Source organism: Aethalodelphis obliquidens, unplaced genomic scaffold (assembly GCF_003676395.1).
Source record: "Aethalodelphis obliquidens isolate GAN/ISIS:26980383/991018 unplaced genomic scaffold, ASM367639v1 scaffold66, whole genome shotgun sequence".
Lineage (NCBI taxonomy): Eukaryota > Metazoa > Chordata > Mammalia > Artiodactyla > Delphinidae > Aethalodelphis > Aethalodelphis obliquidens.
In genome coordinates this window covers 1,234,615-1,258,363 of record NW_020838010.1, presented here as the reverse complement: position 1 = coordinate 1,258,363, position 23,749 = coordinate 1,234,615, and the positions used below count along the sequence as shown (strand labels likewise).

Genomic DNA, 23,749 nt, shown 5'->3' with positions numbered 1-23,749 from the left:
AACTAAAAGTCAGTAGTCTTTAGATTGGAAAGACTGACTTAGTGCCCAACAAAAATGAATAATAAAAGACCCACACCAAGGCATATCTTGGTGAAATTTCAGAAAAAAGTAGATTAAAGATAAGACCTTCAAAGCTTCAGATTTTAAAATATAGGTCACATTCAAAAGATCAGGAATCAAAATAGCAGTGGAAGTTAGGAGACAATAGAGCCATGCCTTCAAAATTATAAGGAAAATTTATTTCCGACCTATCAAATTAGAAAATAAATTTAAAATATTATTTAAACAAAAAATTCTCAAAATTTTATTTACCTTGTACTCTTTCTTAGGAAGCTGTGGGAAAATTCGTTCCAGCAAAAATTAAGGGAATAAAATGGTACATGAAGGGGGAATCAGGTGGAGCCCCATGGAGTCCCTAATTAAGAACACAGAGCTGTGAATCCAAGGAGACTAAGTTGGTTGGAGTTCACAGGGCAGAGTACTAGAGAGGAGAAAGCTGCACAGAGAGAATTCTGGGACCTTCAGAGGGTTTGCCTCTAGTATTCAATAAAATACTGATTAACACATGCATATAAGGAAACTGCCCAATGCTAGAGAAAGAGTCACCCAAAAAGATTAGAGGGAACAAACCCTAATGCTCACACAGGGCCAGGAATAGTGTATGTTCCCACCAGCCAGACCAGAAAATCTCATGATTCATGGGGGACCTGGTAGCGTACTCAGAAGGGTCTTGCCTCAGTAGTGGGGAAAAATTTCCCCTGGACTAAACACTGCTTTGATCACATCTAACAAATCTTAAAAGCAAGACCTGAAAGGAACAAGCTATTTTCAAGTAACTTAACCGTGTCCCAGAACAAAGTTTAGGAATATTTATAGGAATACAAAAATATATAGTGCCCAATAAGATAAAATTCACATTGTCTGACATCCAATAAGAATATAACCAGACATGCAAAGAAGCAAGAAAATAAAGCCCATAATAAGGAGAAAAAAGCAACTAGTTGAAACTGACCCAGATATTAGAATTAGACATTAAAGCAATTATTATAACTGTATTCCATATGTTCAAAAAGCTAGAGAACCCTGCTACCTTCCTGCTCATGCTCAGCAAATGACTTTGCCTCCTATTTTACAAAGAGAGGGGTAGGTATGAAACGATAAATTCCTCAATTTCTCATACCGAACTGCTGGGCATACTGACATCCACATCCATTACTTCCGTCTTCCTTCTGGTTAAATGGAAGAGATGTCCCTTCATTTGTGCTTTGGCCACATACCTTCTTTTCTCCATAGCTTCAGTTTTGCCCCATCTCTAGCTGACCTGTATCCACTTTTTTTTAATTAATTAATTTATTTTTGCCTGTGCTGGGTCTCCGTTGCTGCGCAGGCTTTCTCTAGTTGTGGTGTGCAGGGACTACTCTTCGTTGCAGTGCGCAGGCTTCTCATTGCAGTGGCTTCTCTTGTTGTGGAGCACTGGCTCTAGGCGTGAGGTCTTCAGTAGCTGTGGCGCACAAGCTCAGTAGTTGTGGCGCGTGGGCTTAGTTGCTCCGCAGCTTGTGGGATCTTCCCGGGACTAGGGATCGAACCCTTGTCCCCTGCATTGGCAGGCAGATTCTTAATCACTACACCATCAGGGAAGTCTGACCTACATCCACTTTTAAACTCACTCACATCTCTCCTATCTAAAAAAATAATACCCACAACTTTCCTCTACCGCATAGTCATTCTAGCTACTGCCACATCTCTCTCCTTCTCTTCATAGCAAACTTCTTGAAAGAATTTTCATTTCTTCGCCTCTAATTTACTCTTCTTAAACATTTGAAAGTTATTTATATTAACATAATACTTGTACCTAATTAAATAGTCAAATGTTGCTAATAGTTATACTGCAAGAAGTAACAATCTCCTCTCATCCCCAATTTCTGCTCTCCAATAATAATAGTATTGAGCATTTACTTTGTGTTGGGCATTATTCTGAGCCTTTATAAGTACTAACTCATTTAACCCTCACAAAAACTTTATGAGATAGACACTATTATCATTCCCATTTTGCAAATGAGAGAATGAGAATGAAGCTCAGAGAGGTTATATGACTTCCCTAAGAGCGACCAACTAGTTTAGGGTCAGAGGCAGGATTCAAATCTAGGGAGTCTAGTGCTATAGTCTAGACTAGAAGGGCATCCACCTATCTATGTGGCCAGAAGTTTCTCTGCTCCTACACCAACACCAACATAGAAAGCTCCAGCCCTGAGTGGGCAGCAGAGAGCCATGGCATCACTAGGGCACATGGTTGGCTGTGCATTAGAAGAACCAGTAGGCTACAGAGATAGAGAGACGGGTGCCAGAAATCCACAGGGCAATGTACCACACTGAGGCTTAGTAACTAGCCAGCTGGTAAAATCTTCAGGTGGTAGCGGCTACGTATTGATACACGCCTGAACAGAATTAAGTGACTTTAAGCTGGCCCCTTTTCATAAGAGGAAGCACTGCTGCAAGAACATAAGGAACTCACCTCTCAGCAATATTTTTTGCAGACTGGAGAAACCGCGCCTGGTCATTTTCTTTCAGGATATGCTCAGCTTGGTTGATGAGGACCGTTGAGCGTTCGAGACACTGGCGGCAATTAGCAACCTGCTGTGCCAACTTTCTCAGTTTCATAACCTTAAAGAATTAGCAAAAGAAAAATAAGATAACACATCCAGTGGTTAATTAAAAATGATAAAACAACATGAAGGAGATCTGCTGCAGTGATTCTAAAAATAAGACCTATTAACATCCCATGGTCCCTGTACTAAGCACTCACCTTGTCACCCTACCCACCATGTGTGTTTTGTCAACCCCTCCTACCACCTACGGCCCGCTTACTTACCCTGCAACACAGTCATGTACTCCAAGTTACCTACCTCCTCTTTTTATTGATCACATTAATTATTTTTATTATAAAAGCAATGTGTGGTCATTACAGAAAATTTAGAGAATAAAAAGAAACCCTACCACCCGGAGATCACCATTGTTGACACTTTATTGTCACATACATGTTTAATAAAAAGCACCTCCTTTTTCTTTATGAGTATCTACATTTCTATGTATATATTTCTCTAAGCATCTTTAAGCATACCTATGTGTTCACAGATCTGTGTTCTCGGACACTTCAGTTCCTGTGTTAGTTGGAACCACCCAGCACGGCACAAAGTAATGGCTATCACTCCAGGCTCTCATAACTTCTCACACTGTACACACAGCATGAGCTCACAATCACTATACTGACCAGCAGACCAGCAAGCGTAAAACCATAGAGCTGCATAGAGGCTCACACCTGAGCTTCTTGACCACGATTCTTCAGTTCCCATGCTAAAAGCCTGGAAGTCTTCTCTCTCTCTCCTTCATCTTTTATATCTAATCAGTCGATGATTCCCATCATTTCCTTGCTAGCAATGCCTGCTACGCTCTTCCCTTCCATTTGTGCTACCACTTCCCTGGTTAGGCCTTCATCAACTCATGCCAAGAATCATTCCATAAGCCTCATAACATGCTTGCCTGACTTCAGTATCATCCCATTCTGATCTACACTGCACATTTCTGCCGTATCTATCAGTCTTCTCCCTTCCTAAGAAACTAGGATGATTTCCTAATGCCTTTCAGATTAAGCCCAAAGTCCTTACAATGGCAGTCATGATCCTTCTGTAATTCTGGTCCACATTTCTACCATTACTTTGTTTTCTTTTTGTATTGACTTATACCATACACACAGTAAAGCACCCAAATCTGAAGTGTACAACTCCATGATTTTTTGCATATACACACACCCATGTAACTACCAACCAGGTCATGATATAGAACGTTTCCAACACCCCAGAACTGCCATCATTTTGACTGAATTCATAGCACTAGGCCAAAATATTGCTGCTTCTTTGCCCATCTCCCTACAACCTCATTTCTTCTTGCTTTCATGATCCAAGTTCAAACTGGAACCATCGGTTTGAAGCTTGGACATTTGTAAAGTCAACTCGGCCTTGGCCTCACTGAACTGCTGTGCTTTACCTTTGTCTCTTTGATTTTGACAGCAATCATTTGCTTCCTCTGCTGGATGATCTCTACCAATTCGTCACATTCTTCCATAAGTTTTGCCTCATGCATAGCAGTATTCACCTGCCAAGAAAGTCCAGAGTGTTACACAGTGATTTCTGCCTTTGTCCACTGCGGGCTCTCAAAGGTTCGGACTGATAGCTAAACATGTATAACTTCTTCCATGCCTCCCTCATAAGATCCACTCCTAGAAGAAGGGTAGAGATGATGATATTAATGATGCAAGGGCATTGAAGCACCACAGATAGGAAGCTCTCCGGCCTCTGGTAGATCATGATGGTTAATGGAGGCTGGGCAGAAGGACAGATGAGATGGGGGCATATTATTCCCACTGTGAAATTCCCTTTACTCCAGCACCCTGTCCTCCTACTGTTCTTTTGGAAAGAGGGTAAGGAGATTTAAGTACATCAGGGAAAGAGGACCCCTCTCCACAGGCACAAGAATATTAAGATACCATTACAACAACATATTTGTATCATCCTAACAAAAGTGTTTTCAGTTTTCCTTGTTCCTTTCTAAAATATAGAAAATGTTTCCATTTTAAAATATATGAATGCATAGCTATATCTTCACATTAAATATATGATTGTGTAGATATATTTTCACATAGTTGTCATCATGTCTTAGTAGATATTTCTCACTTTGGCTGTCCAGTATCTGAATACCTTTCCTACTTGGGGATACTGGCTATATCAAAATATCTTTACTGCCAAGTCAGGGTAGGGGGTGAAAAAAAAGCCACCATTCTTCATTGTCTTCCCATGTACTGACTTGTCCTTCTGCCCATCTCTATTACTGTTGACATTAGATGATGTGAAGTCCCCAGCTGGGCTAAAATGAGGGCAGAGGATCTTTGGGCTGCCTAAGTGTAAAAGGAAAGGAAGGGGAAAGGAACTTACTTCTTTTAAGCATTTAATGTGTCAATTACTTTATATTGATAGATAAATTATTTCATATAATTATCAGAACCACTTTATAATATAGGAGCTATTCTTATTTCCATTTCACAGATGTGAAAACTGAGGCTAAGAGAATTTCAGCAACTTGCTCAAGATTGCACAGCTGGGACGTGGTGAGACCAGTATTCAAACCAAGACGTGTCAAGGGAAACCCCTTGGCTGGCGAGGTGGGCGGACAAGGTTCAGTTCCATTTCAGCAGCAGTCACACAGGGAAGCACAATCATTCCAAGAGTCTATTCAAGGATCACTCGAGTAGAGCTCTAAAAAGCCGAGGAATAGACAATGGGTTACTTGAGAGCACCAAAACTCAAGTGGCCAGATGTGCTTCATTAGCAAGGTAGGGCTGCATTTCCAATTACTAGCCCTCTTCAAAGGGCTCCTTTACATACTCCCAAGCCCAGCAAAATACCTGTCGCTGGACCCTGCTGCCTCCTCTCTCACCCTCTAAGGTCCCTGCTGGCCAATTTTCTGTTTCTTACCTAACTGAAATAAAATATGCTTGCCGAATTTCAACCTTGTTTTGTTTTATTTCCACTTTCCAAGGGGCAAATGCCACAATGAGAGCTTCCATTTGTCCTGAATGAACAGTCCCACTCAGGCCATTCTAGTTTGTCTTCTCAGACTCCTCACTCTCTCCCTAAATTGGATCTACCTTTCCAAAGCAGATAATATCACCCTCTCAAAGAACTCCCACTCATGTGAGAATAAGAGATTCATCTAGTGCTCCCTGGATCTGTGCTTAGACTATCTGGAGACTTAGTTCCCATTTATAGTTTCCTCTTGAGGCTGCTGATGGTATAGTACACAGTGGTATGGTGCCTTGTTTCTTATAATTCAGCCCTTGGACTAACCTTGACATAACACTCACTACATGCCAGGCATTGCCCTAATCAGTTTATATACTAGCTCTCTCAATCATCAAAACAACCGTATGAAGGACATACCATTAGCCCCATTTTACAGATGAGGAAACCTGAGCACAGAGAGACTAAGTGACTTGCTCAAGGCCACACGCCTAGTAAGTGGCAGAGATGGGATGTGAACCCACGGAGTCTGACTTTAAGAGTCCACACCTTTAACCATCACACTAAACTGCCTCTCCAGTGTAGTGTAACAGAATCCTGTCTTCAGTTCCTGACTATCGTTACCTCTTCTGCACCATCCATCTTTATTTTGTCATCCCATTCTGTTTAGTCTTTTCAGACTACCTGTTGTTCCCCTAGAAGGCCATGCACAACCATGCCTTGTGCCTTTGCTCAAGACTCTCCTTTCACTTGGAAAGGCACTTCATTATTTGTTTGTTGAACAAAGTTCTACTTATCTTTCCAAGCCCAGCTCAAAGATCGTCACTTCTGAAACTTTTTCTCATCTGCTTGGATACAGTTGGTTCCCTATTTATATTCCCATAGTACTTTATATATAATTCTATTATACCGTTTACTACGTTACAGGAATTTATTAGTTTGTCTTCCCTGATCAAACGTGAGTTCCGGAGGCCAGGGGCTGTGTCGTATTTGATGATACCTCCAGCACAGTGACTGACATGTGGTCTGCGTTCAGTAAATATTTGTTGCATTGAATTGAACGGGGGGCAGTATCTCACTGCTTGCCAGACATGTCCACTTGGTTACTCAAGTTACCCTAAACTCAGTATCTCTAAAAACAAACTCATCACTTTCCCTCTAAATCCAGCTTCCACCTCTGATTTCCTCTTTTTGGTTATTTCTACTATCATTATTGCACTTGCTCAGGTTCAGTTACCTACTTCTCCCTCATCCCCCACATAAATTCACAGCAGTCCTGACAGAGTCCTACCCTCCTTTTCTTTTCAATCTCACTAAAGTTCTTCTCGTAATACAATGAGGCTCTGGGCCAAGGAAACAATAAATTGAAGCCCTTATCATCTTTTTGGACTATTATTGTAAAAGCCTCATTAATTCATCCCCCTGCCTCTAGAATCTTTCCTTTGTAACCGCCCCCCATAATCCACCCTACACCCTGAAACCAGGGAAAATCATCACCGTCTTCATCATCAACCATGTATTAATCATCTCTTGTGTGCAATGCATTATGCTCAGGCCCTGCCCTCAATAAATGTGCAGTACAAAGGGTGATAAGGGCTTCAGCTTATTGGTTCCTTGGCCAATTTTATGGGGGAAAGCCTCATACATATAAAGCAAACAAGTCAAGTTAGCATAAGTGAAATATCAATGAGTGGTGAAGGCTACAATCTACAGAAATTGAAGGGAAAGATCACTCTCAGTGGGGAAGTGGAGGAAAGACGCTTGAATGAAGTGGGACTTGAATTGAGCCTTGGAGATGGATAGGACTCAGATTTAAAAGGTGAGAAGGAGGGAAATTTTGAGCCAAGCTAATGAGATTGAACCCTACTCTTTAGACAATATGGTATCTTTGAAAATTTGGGAAGGGGGGAGAGGCTAAGATGGTGGGAGAATGACTATAATTAAATTTTTTAAGAAGATGAACTGGGCTTAATGTGACTGGGGGTAATAGTAAGCATGGGGACAATTTAGGAGGCTATTGTGATGTGAACAGGGCCTAGCCGAGGAGGGTAACAGGAACTGAAAAGAACGGTCAAATACGAGACGCACCCCCTTGCTTGAAAATCTTCAATTAGACAGCAAGCTCCTTGAGGAAAGGTTTTATGACACTTTGTTTCTCCCATTGTAAGAGACACAATGCCTTAAACATAACAAACACATAAGAAACATTTACTGATGGATTTAGCAAAGTGAAAAATCAAAATAGGAATGGCAAACATTAGAAAATATACTATAGTAAATGCATTTTGTAGAGAAAATGTAGGTTGAGTGAGGGAGCTTGGGTGGGGTTTGGACGGTTGCATCAGGCAAGATAAAACAGCCAGATGCAACTAGTAGAGCAGAAAGTTGGCTGAAGAGGCAAAATCCCAAACTAAAGTTAAAGCAGTGACATTAAAATCTTTCCATGTCAAGAAGCAGCCCAAAAGAGCAGGGTCCTTAAGTGTTTTCTGAACAGGAAATACTCCAGGGAAAATCTGTCTTCATGATGTGAATAAAACATCTCAAATTGCTTGGAAGGCACTTGAAAGCCCTGGTATTTTCCATGTTTGCAGTTTTCTTTGAAAATGCAGTGAGGTATTTCACTTGCTTATTAACCGTCAGCTGAAAACAACTGGGGTTATATTGATAGGCATTCTTGGTCGGTTGATCTGTTGGTTGGTTCATTGGTTAGTTGGTTGGTGGTTTGTGGAAGACTCAAGCTTTTTATTTGAAGTTTGTTCTTTGGTTTAGATTAGTGGGTTTGCCTAAATGGCTTTATGTCTGTGGAAACATCTATCCTCCCTGAAAATACCATTACAGTAATCTTGGCAACCTATTTGTGTAAAGGAAGGGCAGTTTCTGATGTTTAAGACTGAGTCTGAGCACCAGTCTTCCAAGGCCTAAGCACTAGGGAACATGGGCCTTCCTGTTAAGCTCCAGATCTTTTCTGCTCTGTGCTCTCTTCTTTCCTCCCAAAGGCAGCAAGAATTTGACTCTCCTGTTTCTTTCCAACTGCCCACCCTACTCTATTTCCTGTAGTTCTTTCCTACCTCCCAGCCCAAAGATTAAACCCAGTCAGACCTAGTCTTCCCCAATTTCCATCCTTCTCTGACACAAAGACACACATTCCCTATTTGAAGGATTTTCTTGCTGGTCACTACAAGGAAATCAATACATAGGGGCTCACAAAAGCCACAAGTTGCCAAGGTTTAAGAGACTGCAAAGTTATGTTGGTCATTGTTCCTGTTCCCTATTGAAATGTAAATGGACTAACCTTTTACCCTTCCCTTCTTTTAGAGAGCTTATTTCATAGTTTCTTGGGAGATCTCCCACACACTCATTCTATAGGTCTTTTATCTCTGGGTTTTAAGTTCATCAGCCTTCCCTCCAGCCCACCCCCAGGAGAAACTTCACCACTCATACCTTCCCCTCAGCTCAGTCACGTCCATCACACTGGAGTTCAGGAGGAACTGAGCACCACACTGGAGTTCAGGAGGAACTGAGATTTCATGTTCAGGTGGAACAATATGTATGAAATAGTGGATGAGCCCTCTACCCAGACTCAAGTGCAATTTATTTACATGGTAATAGAACTCCTCCTCGGCATCTCCATCTTAGTGTATTCCACTCTAAAAGATCAATGCCAGCTTAGTTTATTTCCTGGACTTCCCTGGTGACGCAGTGGTTAAGAATCTGCCTGCCTATGCAGGGGACACGGGTTCAATCCCTGGTCCGGGAAGATCCCACATGCCGCGGAGCAACTAAGCCGGTGCGCCACAACTACTGAGCCTGCGCTCTAGAGCTGATGAGCCACAACTACTGAAGCCCATGTGCCACAGCTACTGAAGCCCACGCGCCTAGAGCCCGCGCTCCACAACGAGAGAAGCCACCGCAATGAGAAGCCCGTGCACGGCAACGAAGAGTAGCCCCCAGCAAAAAAAAAAAAAAAAAAAAAGAGTAGCCCCGGCTCGCCACAACTAGAGAAAGCCCGCACGAAGCAACGAAGACCCAGTGCAACCAAAAGTAAAATAAATAAATAAATGATTATTTCCTGAAACCTTCTGCCCAAATAGATCTTCCCCTTCCCCCTAGGAGATTTTGAAATGCCAGCATTAAAGATCATTTGGAAATGTTTTTATTTCAACAAACACTTATTGAGTGCCCACACCACATACAAGGGTTCCTGAGTGGGACCAAAATGATGAAAAAGACTCAGTTTCTGCCTTCAAGGCACTTATAGTCTAGTGCAAAAGATGAGTGTGAATTCAGCTAATTACAATTTAACGAATAGCAGAACAAGCAATAGAATACAAACACAGCTCTAGGAGAGCATAGAGAAGGGAAAATAATTTGGCCTGTCGAAAAGGACAATCAGGGGATTAGGGAAGGTTTCATGTAGCTGAGCTGGTCTTGAAGGATGAGGTTTATGGGGAGAGAATTCCAGGCAGAGAGAATACTATAAATAGCATGAGCGAAAACACAGGCAGGAAAGCAAAGAACGTGTTTGGGTAAAGCAGATCAGCCTGACAGATGCAAGGGAGGGAAATAAGGCTAGAAACGGAGACTGCAGATATATTATGGAAAGCTGCACTGTCATTTGGAGTCTTTGAACGTACCTGGATTAAATGTCTGGATCTTAATGCCATAGTAACACCTTAACCATCTTAGCTGAGAACAAGGTGGAGAGAAAAAGCAGGCATAGTATTCCAAGAAGTGGAAGGGCACAACACATTTCTCACTTCCCATTCTTGCCCAGGAGCACCCAGGTGACCACTGCCCCACCTTCTCAGACTCCAAAATGTCAGAGAAAAGAGGCTGGGGGCTTCATTCTACACGCAGCCACTTTCTGTGCAAAGGAGATGAGAAGGAAAAGTGAGAGGTAAATTGAACATCTGACGGATTATCAAGGAATTGTTACGAACAACTCTGTCACCTTGCTGAGCTGCAAAGAATTCATTACTCTCGTAACGATGCAGTCAAGAAAACACAATGTTCTATCTGTTTCTATGAGTTCAGGTTTTTTTTTAGATTCCTTGATTATACTTAACAAGACTATATTGTATACTTGAAAGTTGCTATGAGAGTGGATCTTAAATATTCTCACCACACACACACGCAGGTAACTATGTAAGGTGAGGAATGTATTAATTAACCTTATTGTGGTAATCTTGTGATATATCAGCATATCAAATCATCGCATTGTACGCCTTAAACTTACACAATGTTTTCTGTCAGTTATATGTCAATGTTATATATTATATGTCAATTATATGTGAGATATGTCAATTAAAACACAATGTTATATGTCAATAAAGCTGGGGGGGGAAAAGAAACCATGATGTTTATGATACAGATGTTGCACTTACTGTGGCAGCATCTAAGCTAAGGTGTTGATCCAGATCACACTTTAAAGGACGCCATCACACACACCACCACCTCCGCAGCCCTTCGTATAAGGAAGGTTCAAATGTATAACAGGAAGAGGAAGACGAGACTACCTTCTTTTTCATCTTCCAGAGCAAAACACTGCAACATTTCAAAGATGATTCTGCCAGCTTTACATAAAAATAACTAAATGAAGTAGGGCTGTTTTTATGAATTTTATCTGTTTCATTGGATTTGGAGGGAGGGGGTCACTTAACAGACTGGGGGACATGTAAAACTATTAATAGGATTTTGAGTCCCCTGTACTGGAGTAACTGCAGCTTAGGAGACAAAAAAATGAAAACTTCCTGAGGCGTAGTTAAGCAACCTACTGCCTCAGTGCTTAAGTTTAATTTTTTGGCAGAGGAGTAGATGAGGGGTTGCAGGGTACAGGTAGGTGGGGGATGGGCGTGGATCACTCCCATCTAGGATGTGGATCACACACACTAGAAAAGTAGTGTGGCTGAGGAGGTAGCAGCCAGGCCATCTCTTGAAGTGTAAGAACCCTAGCGTATTGGGCCCAGGGGTCCATGCTGTGGGAGGCCTCGAGACAGACATGGACATCGACTGACAGACACGTTTCCTGTCAGCTTGTGGGTGCTTACGATGTGCTAGGTGCTGTTCTAATTGCTTCATATATTTTAACTCATTTACTTCTCCCACTGACCCTATGAAGTTGGCACTGTTGTTATCATTGCCATTTTACAAAAGAAACTGAGAAACGCAGAGGTTATGTAATTTGCCCAAAGGTCATACATATAACTAGTAAATGGCAGAGCCAGCATTTGCTCTCCGGCAGCCTGGCTCTTGTCTGTGATTTAACCAGCGTGCATACGTGCGTGCGTGCGTGTGTGTGTGTGTGCGTGCGCGCGCACGCGTGTGAGAGAGAGAGAGAGAGAGAAACAGAGACAGAGAAAATGTGTTCATAAACATACTTCTTTTCCTCTCAGAGTTGCCTCCCAAGATAATCACATTCCTTTGAGTTAACTATTACAAACATTTTGTGTAATTCCCTCCTGATTTTGAAAATAATATATAGTATAAAAATGCATATAATGTAACATTTAGAATATATAATGCACACACATGTGTATCAACACATACACGTATTCCATATTTATTTCACCCTGAGTTTAACTAACAAAAGTTTTGGCAACAGAGAGGACAATTTGCTCCACATACATGCCTTAGGAATGACCCTGTGCCATGCGGCAATTCTTTGTTGGCTTTGGAGTCCCTTCTCCTCAGGGATCAGACCCCCAAACCTTGGTAGCCTTAGGGTTAGTTACTTTCTCCCCCATATTCTCTTTCCACACAAGGTTGCTGTTTAGAACATGCAAGAAGTAGGAGAGGCATAATCTAGGTTTGCACCTGGGATTCTATATATATAGCTATAAATCCTATGTGAGGCAGAAACCTCCTTTCTGTCTCTTCAGAACCACCGAACTGTCAGATCTTAAAAAGACTGAAGAAATCATCAATTCCTAGCTCCTCACTTTACAGATAGAAATATGAGGCCTAGGGCTTCCCTGGTGGCGCAGTGGTTGAGAGTCCGCCTGCCGATGCAGGGGACGCGGGTTCGTACCCCGGTCCGGGAGGATCCCACATGCGGTGGAGCGGCTGGGTCCGTGAGCCATGGCCGCTGAGCCTGCGCGTCCGGAGCCTGTGCTCCGCAACGGGAGAGGCCACAACAGTGAGAGGCCCGTGTACCGCAAAAAAAAAAACAAACAAAAAAATCATATTACTGATCGATGACAGGGCAAGGCTGGAGCAAGATCCTTTAACTCCCCATCCAGTGTTCTTCCTACTCTACTGCTTGTTTTGTGAAGCACAGCACTTGCTTATAACCCTCTCTGAAGATATAAAACTCTCTAGATCTCACCCTTGTGTATTTACCCTAGAAATATGAACATGTATGTCTAAACACACAAAAAACTTGCAGGAATGTTTATAACAGCTTTATTTGTATTAGCCAAAAACAACCGAAATGCTCTTCAGTGGAGGCATGAATAAACAAATTGTGGAACATCAACAATAAAATTTTTTAAAACTATTGATACACACAACTTAAATGTATCTCAGAGGCATTATGATGAGTGGCATAAGCAAATCATAATATGTCACATAAAGTATGATTCCATTTATATAATATTCTACAAGTTACATAGTGATGAAGAACAGATCAGTGGTTGCCAGGGGGCAGATGTGACGACAAAGAGTTTGCACCCCAGAGGTTTTTGGGGGTGATGAAACTGTATTGTTCTGATGATAGTGGTGATTACACGAATCTATACATGGGATAAAATTCATGGAAATACACATACTCCCCCGTCCCCCAAAGTTTGAGTACATGTAAAAACTGGTGAAATTTGAATGAGGTCTGTAGTTTGCTTAGTAGAATATTGTACCAATGACAATTTCCTAATTGCGATAGTTACATGGTTATGAAAGATGTTAACACTGGGGAAGAGGAGATGAATGGTATGTTGGAACTCTATTATTTTAACAAATTCTTTTCTTTAATTTTTTAATTTTTTTTTATTTTTAAATTGCTAGATTTTAATGATCTTTTACAGTTCCCTTTTTGATACAGGAACTTACTTATTTTAACATATCTTATCGGAGTACAATTGCTTTACAATGGTGTGTTACTTTCTGCTGTATAACAAAGTGAATCAGTTATACATACACATATGTTCCCATATCTCTTCCTTCCTGCATCTCCCTCCCTCCCACCCTCCCTATCCCACCCCTCTAGGCGGTCACAAAGCACTGAGGTGATCTCCCTGTGTTATGTGGCTGCTTTCCACTAGCTATCTATTTTACATCTGGTAGCGTATATATGTCAATGCTACTCTCTCACTTTGTCCCAGCTTACCCTCTCCCACCCCGTGTTCTCAAGCCCATTCTCTATGTCTGCGTCTTTATTCCTGTCCTGCCCCTAGGTTCATCAGAACCATTTTTTTTTAGATTCCATATATATATGTGTTAGCATACGGTATTTGTTTTTCTCTTTCTGACTTCACTCTGTATGACAGACTCTAGGTCCATCCACCTCACTACAAATAACTCAATTTCGTTTCTTTTTATGGCTGAGTAATATTCCATTGTATATATGTGCCACATCTTCTTTATCCATTCATCTGTCGATGGACACTTAGTTTTATTTTAGCAACTTCTATATGAGCTTAAACTTATTTCAAAATTTAAAAGAAAAAGAAAGAAAGAAAACTCTAGATGTCCCACAATGATTTAGGCAGGTCTGGTGAACCAACATTTATGTATTTTTCTGAAGTTATAACTAATACGTCTTCAGGCCTTTGCTCAAATGGCATCTCATCTCATACTCCACTTCGCACCCTGGTTTATATTTATCCATAACACTTATAACCTCTAATAAAAATATATTTGTTTATTGTGTGTCTCCGCCAACTAGAATGTAAGCTTCTTAAAGTTAAGGACTTTGTTTTGTTCACTACACCTAGAATAATGCCTGGCACACTGTGGGTACTCAACAAATATCTGTTGAATTAATGAATGAATGTGAGTATTTTGGCCCTGAAATAAAGGACAAATGCAAAACTGTATACTAGATTACATTTCTTCATTACATGAGACAAGTTTCCCTTAACGTTTTCTTTTTACATAATTACTCGAAATGGTAATTTTGTTCTATCATTTACATATTGTTTGCTGCATTATGGAAGATTTGGAAAGATATCGGAATAACAACCTGGGTGCTAGGAGATCACATACTCTGAAATGGTTCTTCACCCAATGTTAAAAGAAAGAAAAAGTTACCTCCTCTGGAAAATCGGCTGTGCTTTACTCACCTTATGATGCATAAAAGATTATACTTACAACAGTCAGCCACCAGAGGGTACTGCTTATTCAGTTATCCTTTCTCAATACCTATTGTGTACCAAGCCATGTGCTGGGTATAAAAAAGTTGATAGGACACAGTACCCGCTCTCAGAGTTTGCAGTCTGGTGGGGAGACAGATCAGTACATAGAAGTGCTATGACAGAAGCATGCATAGGGTGTTCCAGGTACACGGGATAAGGAGAGAGAGAGAAGTACAGAGCATGTGTGATGGCTCCCTGGAGGAGGTGATGCCTGAGCTGAGTCTTAAAAGACAAGTAGTAGTCAGCCAGGAGAAAAGGCGAGGAGTGGAAGTTCTGTGAGGGCAGGGGCCATGTTCACACTGTGCTCCCAATGCCCGGCCCAAGGCAGAAATATGCTTAAATATCTGTGGAATGAATGAACAAATTATAAAGTGCAGGTAGTAAAAAGCACATGCTAGAGGTAGGTAGGGTCCAGATCATGATAGGTCTTATAAATCTTTATCTTAATGGTGATGGAGAACCATTGAAGGGTTTGTGGTAGGGGAGTGACATGCGGGCTTTGCATTTTAAAAAGATCATTCCCACAACAATGTGGAAGATGGATTAGAGGGGGGACAGCATGAGTCAGAGAGACCAGTTAGGAATTGCGGTTTCCAAAATGAATATGGCGTGGTCATGGCCACTGCCTTTAAGAAGCTTATAGTCCAATGAAGGACACAAAACAGAATCAGGTAATTCTAATACAGCGAAGCAGGCAGTGTAACGTGATGCACTGGCCACTCTGGCCAAGGTCATGCAGCTAGTGGGCGGCGGCGGAGCCAGTATCAGAAACCAGGTTTCCTGATTCCGAGTCTAGGGCTTTTCCCCAAGTCCTCCTTTTAACTACCTTTCACAACCACAGAACTATGTAAGAGAAAGAGAGCAGGGCGAGCCAATGAAAGATTATGCCTTCTTTAGCCTCAGACTAGACCGTGGGGAGCACTTAGCCCTACTTTGTACTCAAGTCTGACGTAAGCATCCCTCCCCAAGGCCTTTGTTTCTGGGAGTTGGCTTTGGTATCCTGATACTTCCTATATACATACAGAACAAGGAATCTACTGCGAGAGCCAAGGAAATTCACACTCTGACAGCTAAGGTCAGGGAAGCCATAATTCTGAGAAATAAGTCATTCTTTATGAGACAGGGGACTTCAGATGACAAAAGGAAAAAAAACACTGGATCCATGTTCAGAAAAGGATGATGGTCACTAGAAAGAGCAAGGGCCCAAGTGGAAGAGTGAAAAGAGCTGAAGAAGAGCCTATATTGCTTTCTAAGCTGCGGAGGGTGGAGGAGTTGGGGGGTAGGGAAAGAAGACAGAGAAGCACCAGGAAAGAGCCTCAGGACACAGACCTGAAAAATTCTGTACGAGAGCATCAGTGAAAAAGGAGACCCCAGAAAAAAGTCCAGTTCTGTGAGTAGGTAACAAAGATGCCTTGAGAACGTATTTCCAGGGGTCCTGACTGCCTCATGAGCCAGGACAGAGACCAGAGCTAAGGAGTTTCTATGTAGGAAAGCGCAAGGAGATAAAGGGGTCCTGAGGAGAGCTCTTGGTCAGGCTATCTTGGTGGGGATGGGGTTGGGGATGGAGAGAGACTGAGAGAGAGCGTGCGCGTGCCCACACACACACATACACACTCACACACTCACACACACACACACACACACACGGGCACTCGCTGGGAAGGATCCCTGGGTGTCCTGGGGTAGGGGTTTATCTTTACTGAACCAAAAGCCAAACTGAAATTTGTTAAAAGAATGGGCTTTGAAGTCAGACCTGAAGTTAGCCTCAGGTTAGCCTCCTAGCTCTGTCTGGTCTTGGGCAAGCAGCCTAAATTTCCTATTCTGTAAATTAGGATGATACTAGTATCTAGCCTCATAGGGTTTTGTACATGCTTATTAGATTAAGCAACAGAAATAAAGCACCTAATACATTTTCTGATATATAATAGGTAGTCAAATAGTTGTTGTTGTTGTTGTTTTACTACTACTGCTCTGATGATGGTGATGACTGTGACTACTATTGCTAAAACCACTATATCTTCTAGGGTTTTCTGCCGAAGAAATAAGCAAGCACTGTTTTATCATCTGGTTTATTTTTATTCAGTTTCTGCATATTTTTTGCTTTCTGGAACATACTGGGTCACGATTTGCTTTTCTCTGAGATTACCATGTCCCTTTTCTTATTCTTCTTCCCACACCTAAGCATCTAGATCTCATGCCCAAATGTAGTTACCTCCACACTGGTGGACAGAGTTCACCCTGCATCTGAAGATAAAATGGTCTCTCTTCCTACCAGGAGCCAGACCATCACCTTCCCCCTCCATTCAGAGCAGAAGGCTGATGCCAGAAAGGAGATCAAGTGCTGATTTCTGACAAAACACTGATTACATTTCACGTCTTTGGCTGGGAAGGAATTTGGCTGGCTCAAGCTTGTTATTCTCTGTTTTTCTGCTCTGGGCTCCCTCATAATTAACACAATTCCCCAGGCTCAGAGCCCAAAAGATATTAGGGTAGGTCTCGAAGAAATAGGGGTGTAAGCAAGAAAGTTAACACATTCCCTCACTTACAAAAATATAATACCGTAATTACATTCTGTTTCAGTTTCCTCTGTGGTGCTCCCTAAGGGAGAGGACCCCATCTGTCCTGTACTCTGAGCTCCAAGCATAGTAGAGCACTATACCTTGGAGGCTCATTAAAATACTTGTTAATGCATTGATGAATATGCACCTTCCCACACACAATCCCTGCTCTACAGAGCAGGGATTCACCAGTTAGCCTGCCTGTGGTATTGATGAGGAAAGATGAGAGGCAGCTGTCAAAAATATGAACAGAAAGTATGGTATTATGCAAGTATTACTGGAAACAGCGATGGCCCTAGGTTACATCTAGGGACTCTATCCTGTTGGGCATTGCCTTATGGTGAAAAGCCCCTGAGGCTCACATATGTGTGTTTGCATATGTGCTTGTGTGTGTATAATTCCTGTTATTCATAATCTCTCTCCACCTTCACTAGGACAAAGCAGGTAGGTCTGTGTCCCCCAACCTCACACTTGCTCAGACAAAAGGCTACCTTTTGGGAGCTTCTTTTCCCTTATAAGTCTGCCCTTGATGTTGCCCTTAACCTGATTCACCCATACATAAATAGTGACGGTATAAGGGGGCACAGAATGTGATTTACTTTGGGTCTTTACTTTCCGCCTAGGGCTCAGGGCTCAGTTTCTCACTTTGGGAAATCCAGTAGCTCCTAGAGAAAATACAAAGAAAAGGAGAAGCAAGAAGGACTTGCTGGGAAATTCCAAAGAGCTGATCATCTTAATACAATGTTACTATAACCAAGGAAATCATTAGTTACAGTTGTGTAGTTAATATAGCTGTGTAGTTGTTTTGGTTTAGACTAGAGACTGCTTTCAGGTATATTTGATCTCTACATTTGATCTTCATAACAACCTTACAAGATTGCTAGGGCAGGCATTACTGTCTGCATTTTATAGATGAGGACACTGAGATCCAGAGAGGTAAAGTGAGTTATCAAAGTCATATAAACTACGAAGCAATGGAATTACAACCCAAATTAGGTTTTCTAATTTCAAAGCCAGGGCTCCTTCAGATTCCCCGTGTTTCATTCTAACCATCAAAGAAATCCTGCTCTTTGATCACTCTCTTTGTAGCTATAACTAGAGAGAAAAAGCACCCTTCCTCTTTTTCTTTTTGAGGATTTTCATGTGCTAAGGTGCCATTTCTTCTCAGCACCTTTTTCTCCCGGGAGGCAAAAAGTAGACTGGAAAAAGCTCTGGATTTAAAGTCAAGCAGGTCTGAGTCTGAATTCTAGCTTTAACACTTATAAGCTGAGTGACCTCAGACAAGTTACTTAACATCTCTGAGCCCATCTTTCCAGCAAGTAAAACAGAAGCACTGTCACCTATCCCACGGATTGTTCTAAAAACCAAATGAGAAAATAGAGATAACAGCCTTAGCACAGAACCCGGAACATAGCAGGAGTTAAATAAATATTGATTCCCTTTCCCACTCCTCCCACACCCCTACTTGCTACTCTAGACTGGAAATATGCAGTACTTCTTTCCCAGAACGCTGAAATTCAGTCTTAGGTTTATGTCTATACTTATTTATATTACTGTAAAAATAGGATGACTGGCATTTCAACTCTTGATGGCTTATCATTTACAGCTGATATTTCTGTAATCTTTTGTTGGTTACTTGAGATAGTTTTGGAATTTAAAACATGTAGGTGTGTATGGTGCACATATGAATGTGTTCCCAAATCATTTAAAGGCTTCAATTATTACTCGGAAGTTATTTCCATTCTCTCATTCTTCTTAATCTCATCTAGAACCTAAAGGGCTGGGTTGGCCTTATTTGAACAATGAACTAACTTATTCAGTTACTTCTAAGATCCCTTAGAGTTCAAATCTCACATCTCCAGCACCAGGTTCCAACTGCATTTTCTAAGGAAGGATGCATCCACAAGCAGCCAATTCTTGTGGTCTGTCTTTAGATAGTAATGTGGTTTACTTCTTGCACCTGGATCTTTCCCTGTTGTCACATTCACCTCACTGAGGAGCTTCAAACAATGTGACCAAAAAAAAGGAAGATAAAGTGGGCATGGGAGAAAACTGGGCTAGTCCCGAGAGGGGGGATATAGGACTTTGATAGAAATGGATTCAGCAGACAGAAAATAAGCTAGGCTGTGACTCTGACTGGAGAGAGGGTAGGGAAGATTAAAATGTTTTCCTTATTCATTTTAGCATTGTTTTACTGGTTGCAATGAACATACATCACTATTACCATTGTAAACATTTTATTATGAAATTTTCTAAGCATATTTAAAGCTAGGCATCCTCTAGATAAAAACCTCATGTACCCACCCCCCAGCTGCAAAAGCCATCAACATTTTGTTATACTTGTTTGATTTATTTCCCTTTTTTGCTGGAGTATTTTAAAGCAAATCTACGACATTATATTATTCTACCCTTTAAATACTTCAGTTTGCATCTCAAAAATAAAAGGATATTTTATTGCACAATCACAATGACTAAAATAATTCCTTAATATCATTCATCTAGTGCTTGTTCCATATTTAAATTTTCCCAATTATGTAAAAAACATGCTTTTACAGTTGATTTCTTTGAATCAGATACTTTACGAAGAGGAATTTAATACCGATTTTTCAAAGGACATGTATATTTCTAATGAATAATTAAATACTGCTGTTTCATGGTGTAAAAAAATGGAAGACCCCATCAGTACCATGCACTCTTTCCACTTAAATTATTGACCCTTAAAATTCTGTTTTCAGAAATGTATGTATTTTTTGAAAATGCAAATCTCTGTACAGCAGTTTTCATGCATTAAGAAAGCATTGTGGAAGAACTCAGACATGGCAAGAGATGAGAAGAAGTAATTCTTGGGGGCCCAACAGTGATACATCAGAAATACATCTACACGTGGAACAACTCCTACAAAACACCTACTGAATGCTGGCAGAAGACCTCTGACCTCCCAAAAGGCAAGAAACTCCCCACGTACCTGGGTAGGGCAAAAGAAAAAAGAATAAACAGAGAAAAAAGAATAGGGACGGGACCTGCACCAGTGGGAGGGAGCCATGAAGGAGGAAAGGTTTCCACACACTAGAAGCCCCTTCGCGGGCGGAGACTGTGGGTGATGGAGAAGGTAAGCTTCAGAGCCACGGAGGAGAGCACAGCAACAGGGGTGCAGAGGGCAAAGCGGAGAGATTCCCGCACAGAGGATCGATGCTGACCGGCCCTCACCAGCCCGAGAGGCTTGTCTGCTCGCCCGCCAGGGCGGGCGGGGCTGGGAGCTGAGGCTTGGGCTTCGGTTGGAGCACAGGGAGAGGACTGGGGTTGGTGGCTTGAACACAGACTGCAGGGAGTTAGTGTGGCACGGCTGGCCGGGAGGGAGTACGGGGAAAAGTCTGGACCTGCCGAAGAGGCAAGGGACTTTTTCTTCCCTCTTTGTTTCCTGGTGCGCGAGGAGCGGGGATTAAGAGCGCTGCTTAAAGGAGCTCCAGAGACAGGCGTGAGCCGCGGCTGTCAGCGTGGACCCCAGAGATGGGCATGAGATGCTAAGGCTGCTGCTGCCGCCACCAAGAAGCCTGTGTGCGAGCACAGGTCACCGTCCACACCTCCCCTCAGCGAGCCTGTGCAGCCCACCACTGCCAGGGTCCCATGATCCAGGGACAACTTCCCAGGGAGAACGCACGGCGCGCCTCAGGCTGGTGCAACGTCCCGCTGGCATCTGCCACCGCAGGCTCACCCCGCATTCCGTGCCCCTCCCTCCCCCCGGCCTGAGTGAGCCAGAGCCCCCGAATCAGCGGCTCCTTTAACCCCGTCCTGTCTGAGCAAAGAACAGACGCCCTCCGGCGACCTACATGCAGAGGCGGGGCCAAATCCAAAGCTGAACCCCGAGAGCTGTGCGAACAAAGAAGAGAAAGGGAAACCTCTCCCAGCAGCCTCAGGAGCAGCGGATTAAATCTCCACAATCAACTTGATGTACCCTGCACCTGTGGAATACCTGAATAGACAACGAATCATCCCAAATTGAGGAGGTGGACTTTGAGAGCAAGATTTATTATTTTTTCCCCTTTTTCTGTTTTTGTGAGTGTGTATGTGTATGCTTCTGTGTGAGATTTTGTCTGTATAGCTTTGCTTTCACCATTTGTCCTAGGGTTCTATCTATCCTTTTTTTTTTTTTTTTTACTTTTTTAAAAAATTTTTTTCTTAATAATTATTTTTTATTTTAATTATTTTATTTTATTTTATTTTATCTTCTTTCTTTCTTTCCCTCCCTCCCTCCCTCCCTCCCTTCCTTTCTTTCTTTCTACTTTTTCACCCTTTTATTCTGAGCCGTGTGTATGAAAGGCTCCTGGTGATGCAGCCAGGAGTCAGTGCTTTGCCTCTGAGGTGGGAGAGCCAACTTCAGGACACTGGTCCACAAGAGACCTTCCAGCTCCACGTAATATCAAACGGCGAAAATCTCCCAGAGATATCCATCTCAACACCAAGCTTCACTCAACGACCAGCAAGCTACAGTGCTGGACACCCTATGCCAAACAACTAGCAAGACAGGAACACAACCCCACCCATTAGCAGAGAGGCTGCCTAAAATCATAGTAAGTCGACAAACACCCCAAAACACACCACCAGATGTGGACCTGCCCACCAAAAAGACAAGATCCAGCCTCATCCACTAGAACATAGGCACTAGTCGCCTCCACCAGGAAGCCTACACAACCCACTGAACCAACTTCAGCCACTGGGGACAGACACCAAAAACAACGGGAACTATGAACCTGCAGCCTGCAAAAAGGAGTAAGATAAGAAAAATGAGAAGACAGAAAAACACACAGCAGATGAAGGAGCAAGATAAAAACCCATCAGACCTAACAAATGAAGAGGAAATAGGCAGTCTACCTGAAAAAGAATTCAGAATAGTAATAGTAAAGATGATCCAAAATCATGGAAATAGAATAGAGAAAATGCAAGAAACATTTAACAAGGACCTAGAAGAACTAAAGATGAAACAAGCAATGAGGAACAACATAAAAAATGAAATTAAAAATACTCTAGAAGAGATCAATAGCAGAATAACTGAGGCAGAAGAACAGATAAGTGACCTGGAAGATAAAATAGTGGAAATAACTACTGCAGAGCAGAATAAAGAAAAAAGAATGAAAAGAACTGAGAACAGTCTCAGAGACCTCTGAGACAACATTAAACACACCAACATTTGAATTATAGGGGTCCCAGAAGAAGAAGAGAAAAAGAAAGGGACTGAGAAAATATTTGAAGAGATTATAGTTGAAAACTTCCCTAATATGGGAAAGGAAATAGTTAATCAAGTCCAGGAAGCACAGAGAGTCCCATACAGGATAAATCCAAGGAGAAACACGCCAAGACACATATTAATCAAACTGTCAAAAATTAAATACAAAGAAAACATATTAAAAGCAGCAAGGGAAAAACAACAAATAACACACGAGGGACTCCCCATAAGGTTAACAGCTGATCTTTCAGCAGAAACTCTGCAAGCCAGAAGGGACTGGCAGGACATATTTAAAGTGATGAAGGAGAAAACCCTACAACCAAGATGACTCTACCCAGCAAGGATCTCATTCAGATTTGATGGAGAAATTAAAACCTTTACAGACAAGCAAAAGCTGAGAGAGTTCAGCACCACCAAACCAGCTTTACAACAAATGCTAAAGGATCTTCTCTAGGCAAGAAACACAAGAGAAGGAAAAGACCTATAATAACGAACCCAAAACAATGAAGAAAATGGTAATAGGAACATACATATTGATAATTACCTTAAATGTAAATGGACTAAATGCTCCCACCAAAAGACACAGACTGGCTGAACGGATACAAAAACAAGACCCATATATATGCTGTCTACAAGAGACGCACTTCAGACCTAAGGACACATACAGACTGAAAGTAAGGGGATGGAATGGAAAAAGATATTCCATGCACATGGAAACCAAAAGAAAGCTGGAGTAGCAATTCTCATATCAGACAAAACAGACTTTAAAATAAAGACTATAAGAAGAGACAGAGAAGGACACTACATAATGATCAAGGGATCGATCCAAGAAGAAGATATAACAATTGTAAATATTTATGCACCCAACATAGGAGCACCTCAATACATAAGGCAAATACTAACAGCCATAAAAGGGGAAATCGACAGTAACACATTCATAGAAAGGGACTTTAACAGCCCACTTTCACCAATGGACAGATCATCCAAAATGAAAATAAATAAGGAAACACAAGCTTTAAATGATACATTAAACAAGATGGACTTAATTGATAT

The 23,749-nt window shown here is 41.8% G+C and overlaps 1 protein-coding gene across 9 annotated transcripts in view; it reads right to left on the bottom strand.

Annotated features, from left to right (window-relative positions):
* Window positions 1-23,749, bottom strand: part of MID2 (midline 2) — a 108,949-nt gene that overhangs the window by 22,327 nt on the left and 62,873 nt on the right. For all 9 annotated transcript variants that reach the window (XM_027089568.1, XM_027089567.1, XM_027089564.1 and 6 more), the window contains 2 exons: window positions 4,042-4,149; window positions 2,513-2,661 (listed from right to left, as the gene is read on the bottom strand). In XM_027089568.1, coding sequence (XP_026945369.1) covers window positions 2,513-2,661; window positions 4,042-4,149 — 257 coding nt within the window. The remainder of the gene's footprint in view (window positions 1-2,512; window positions 2,662-4,041; window positions 4,150-23,749) is intronic.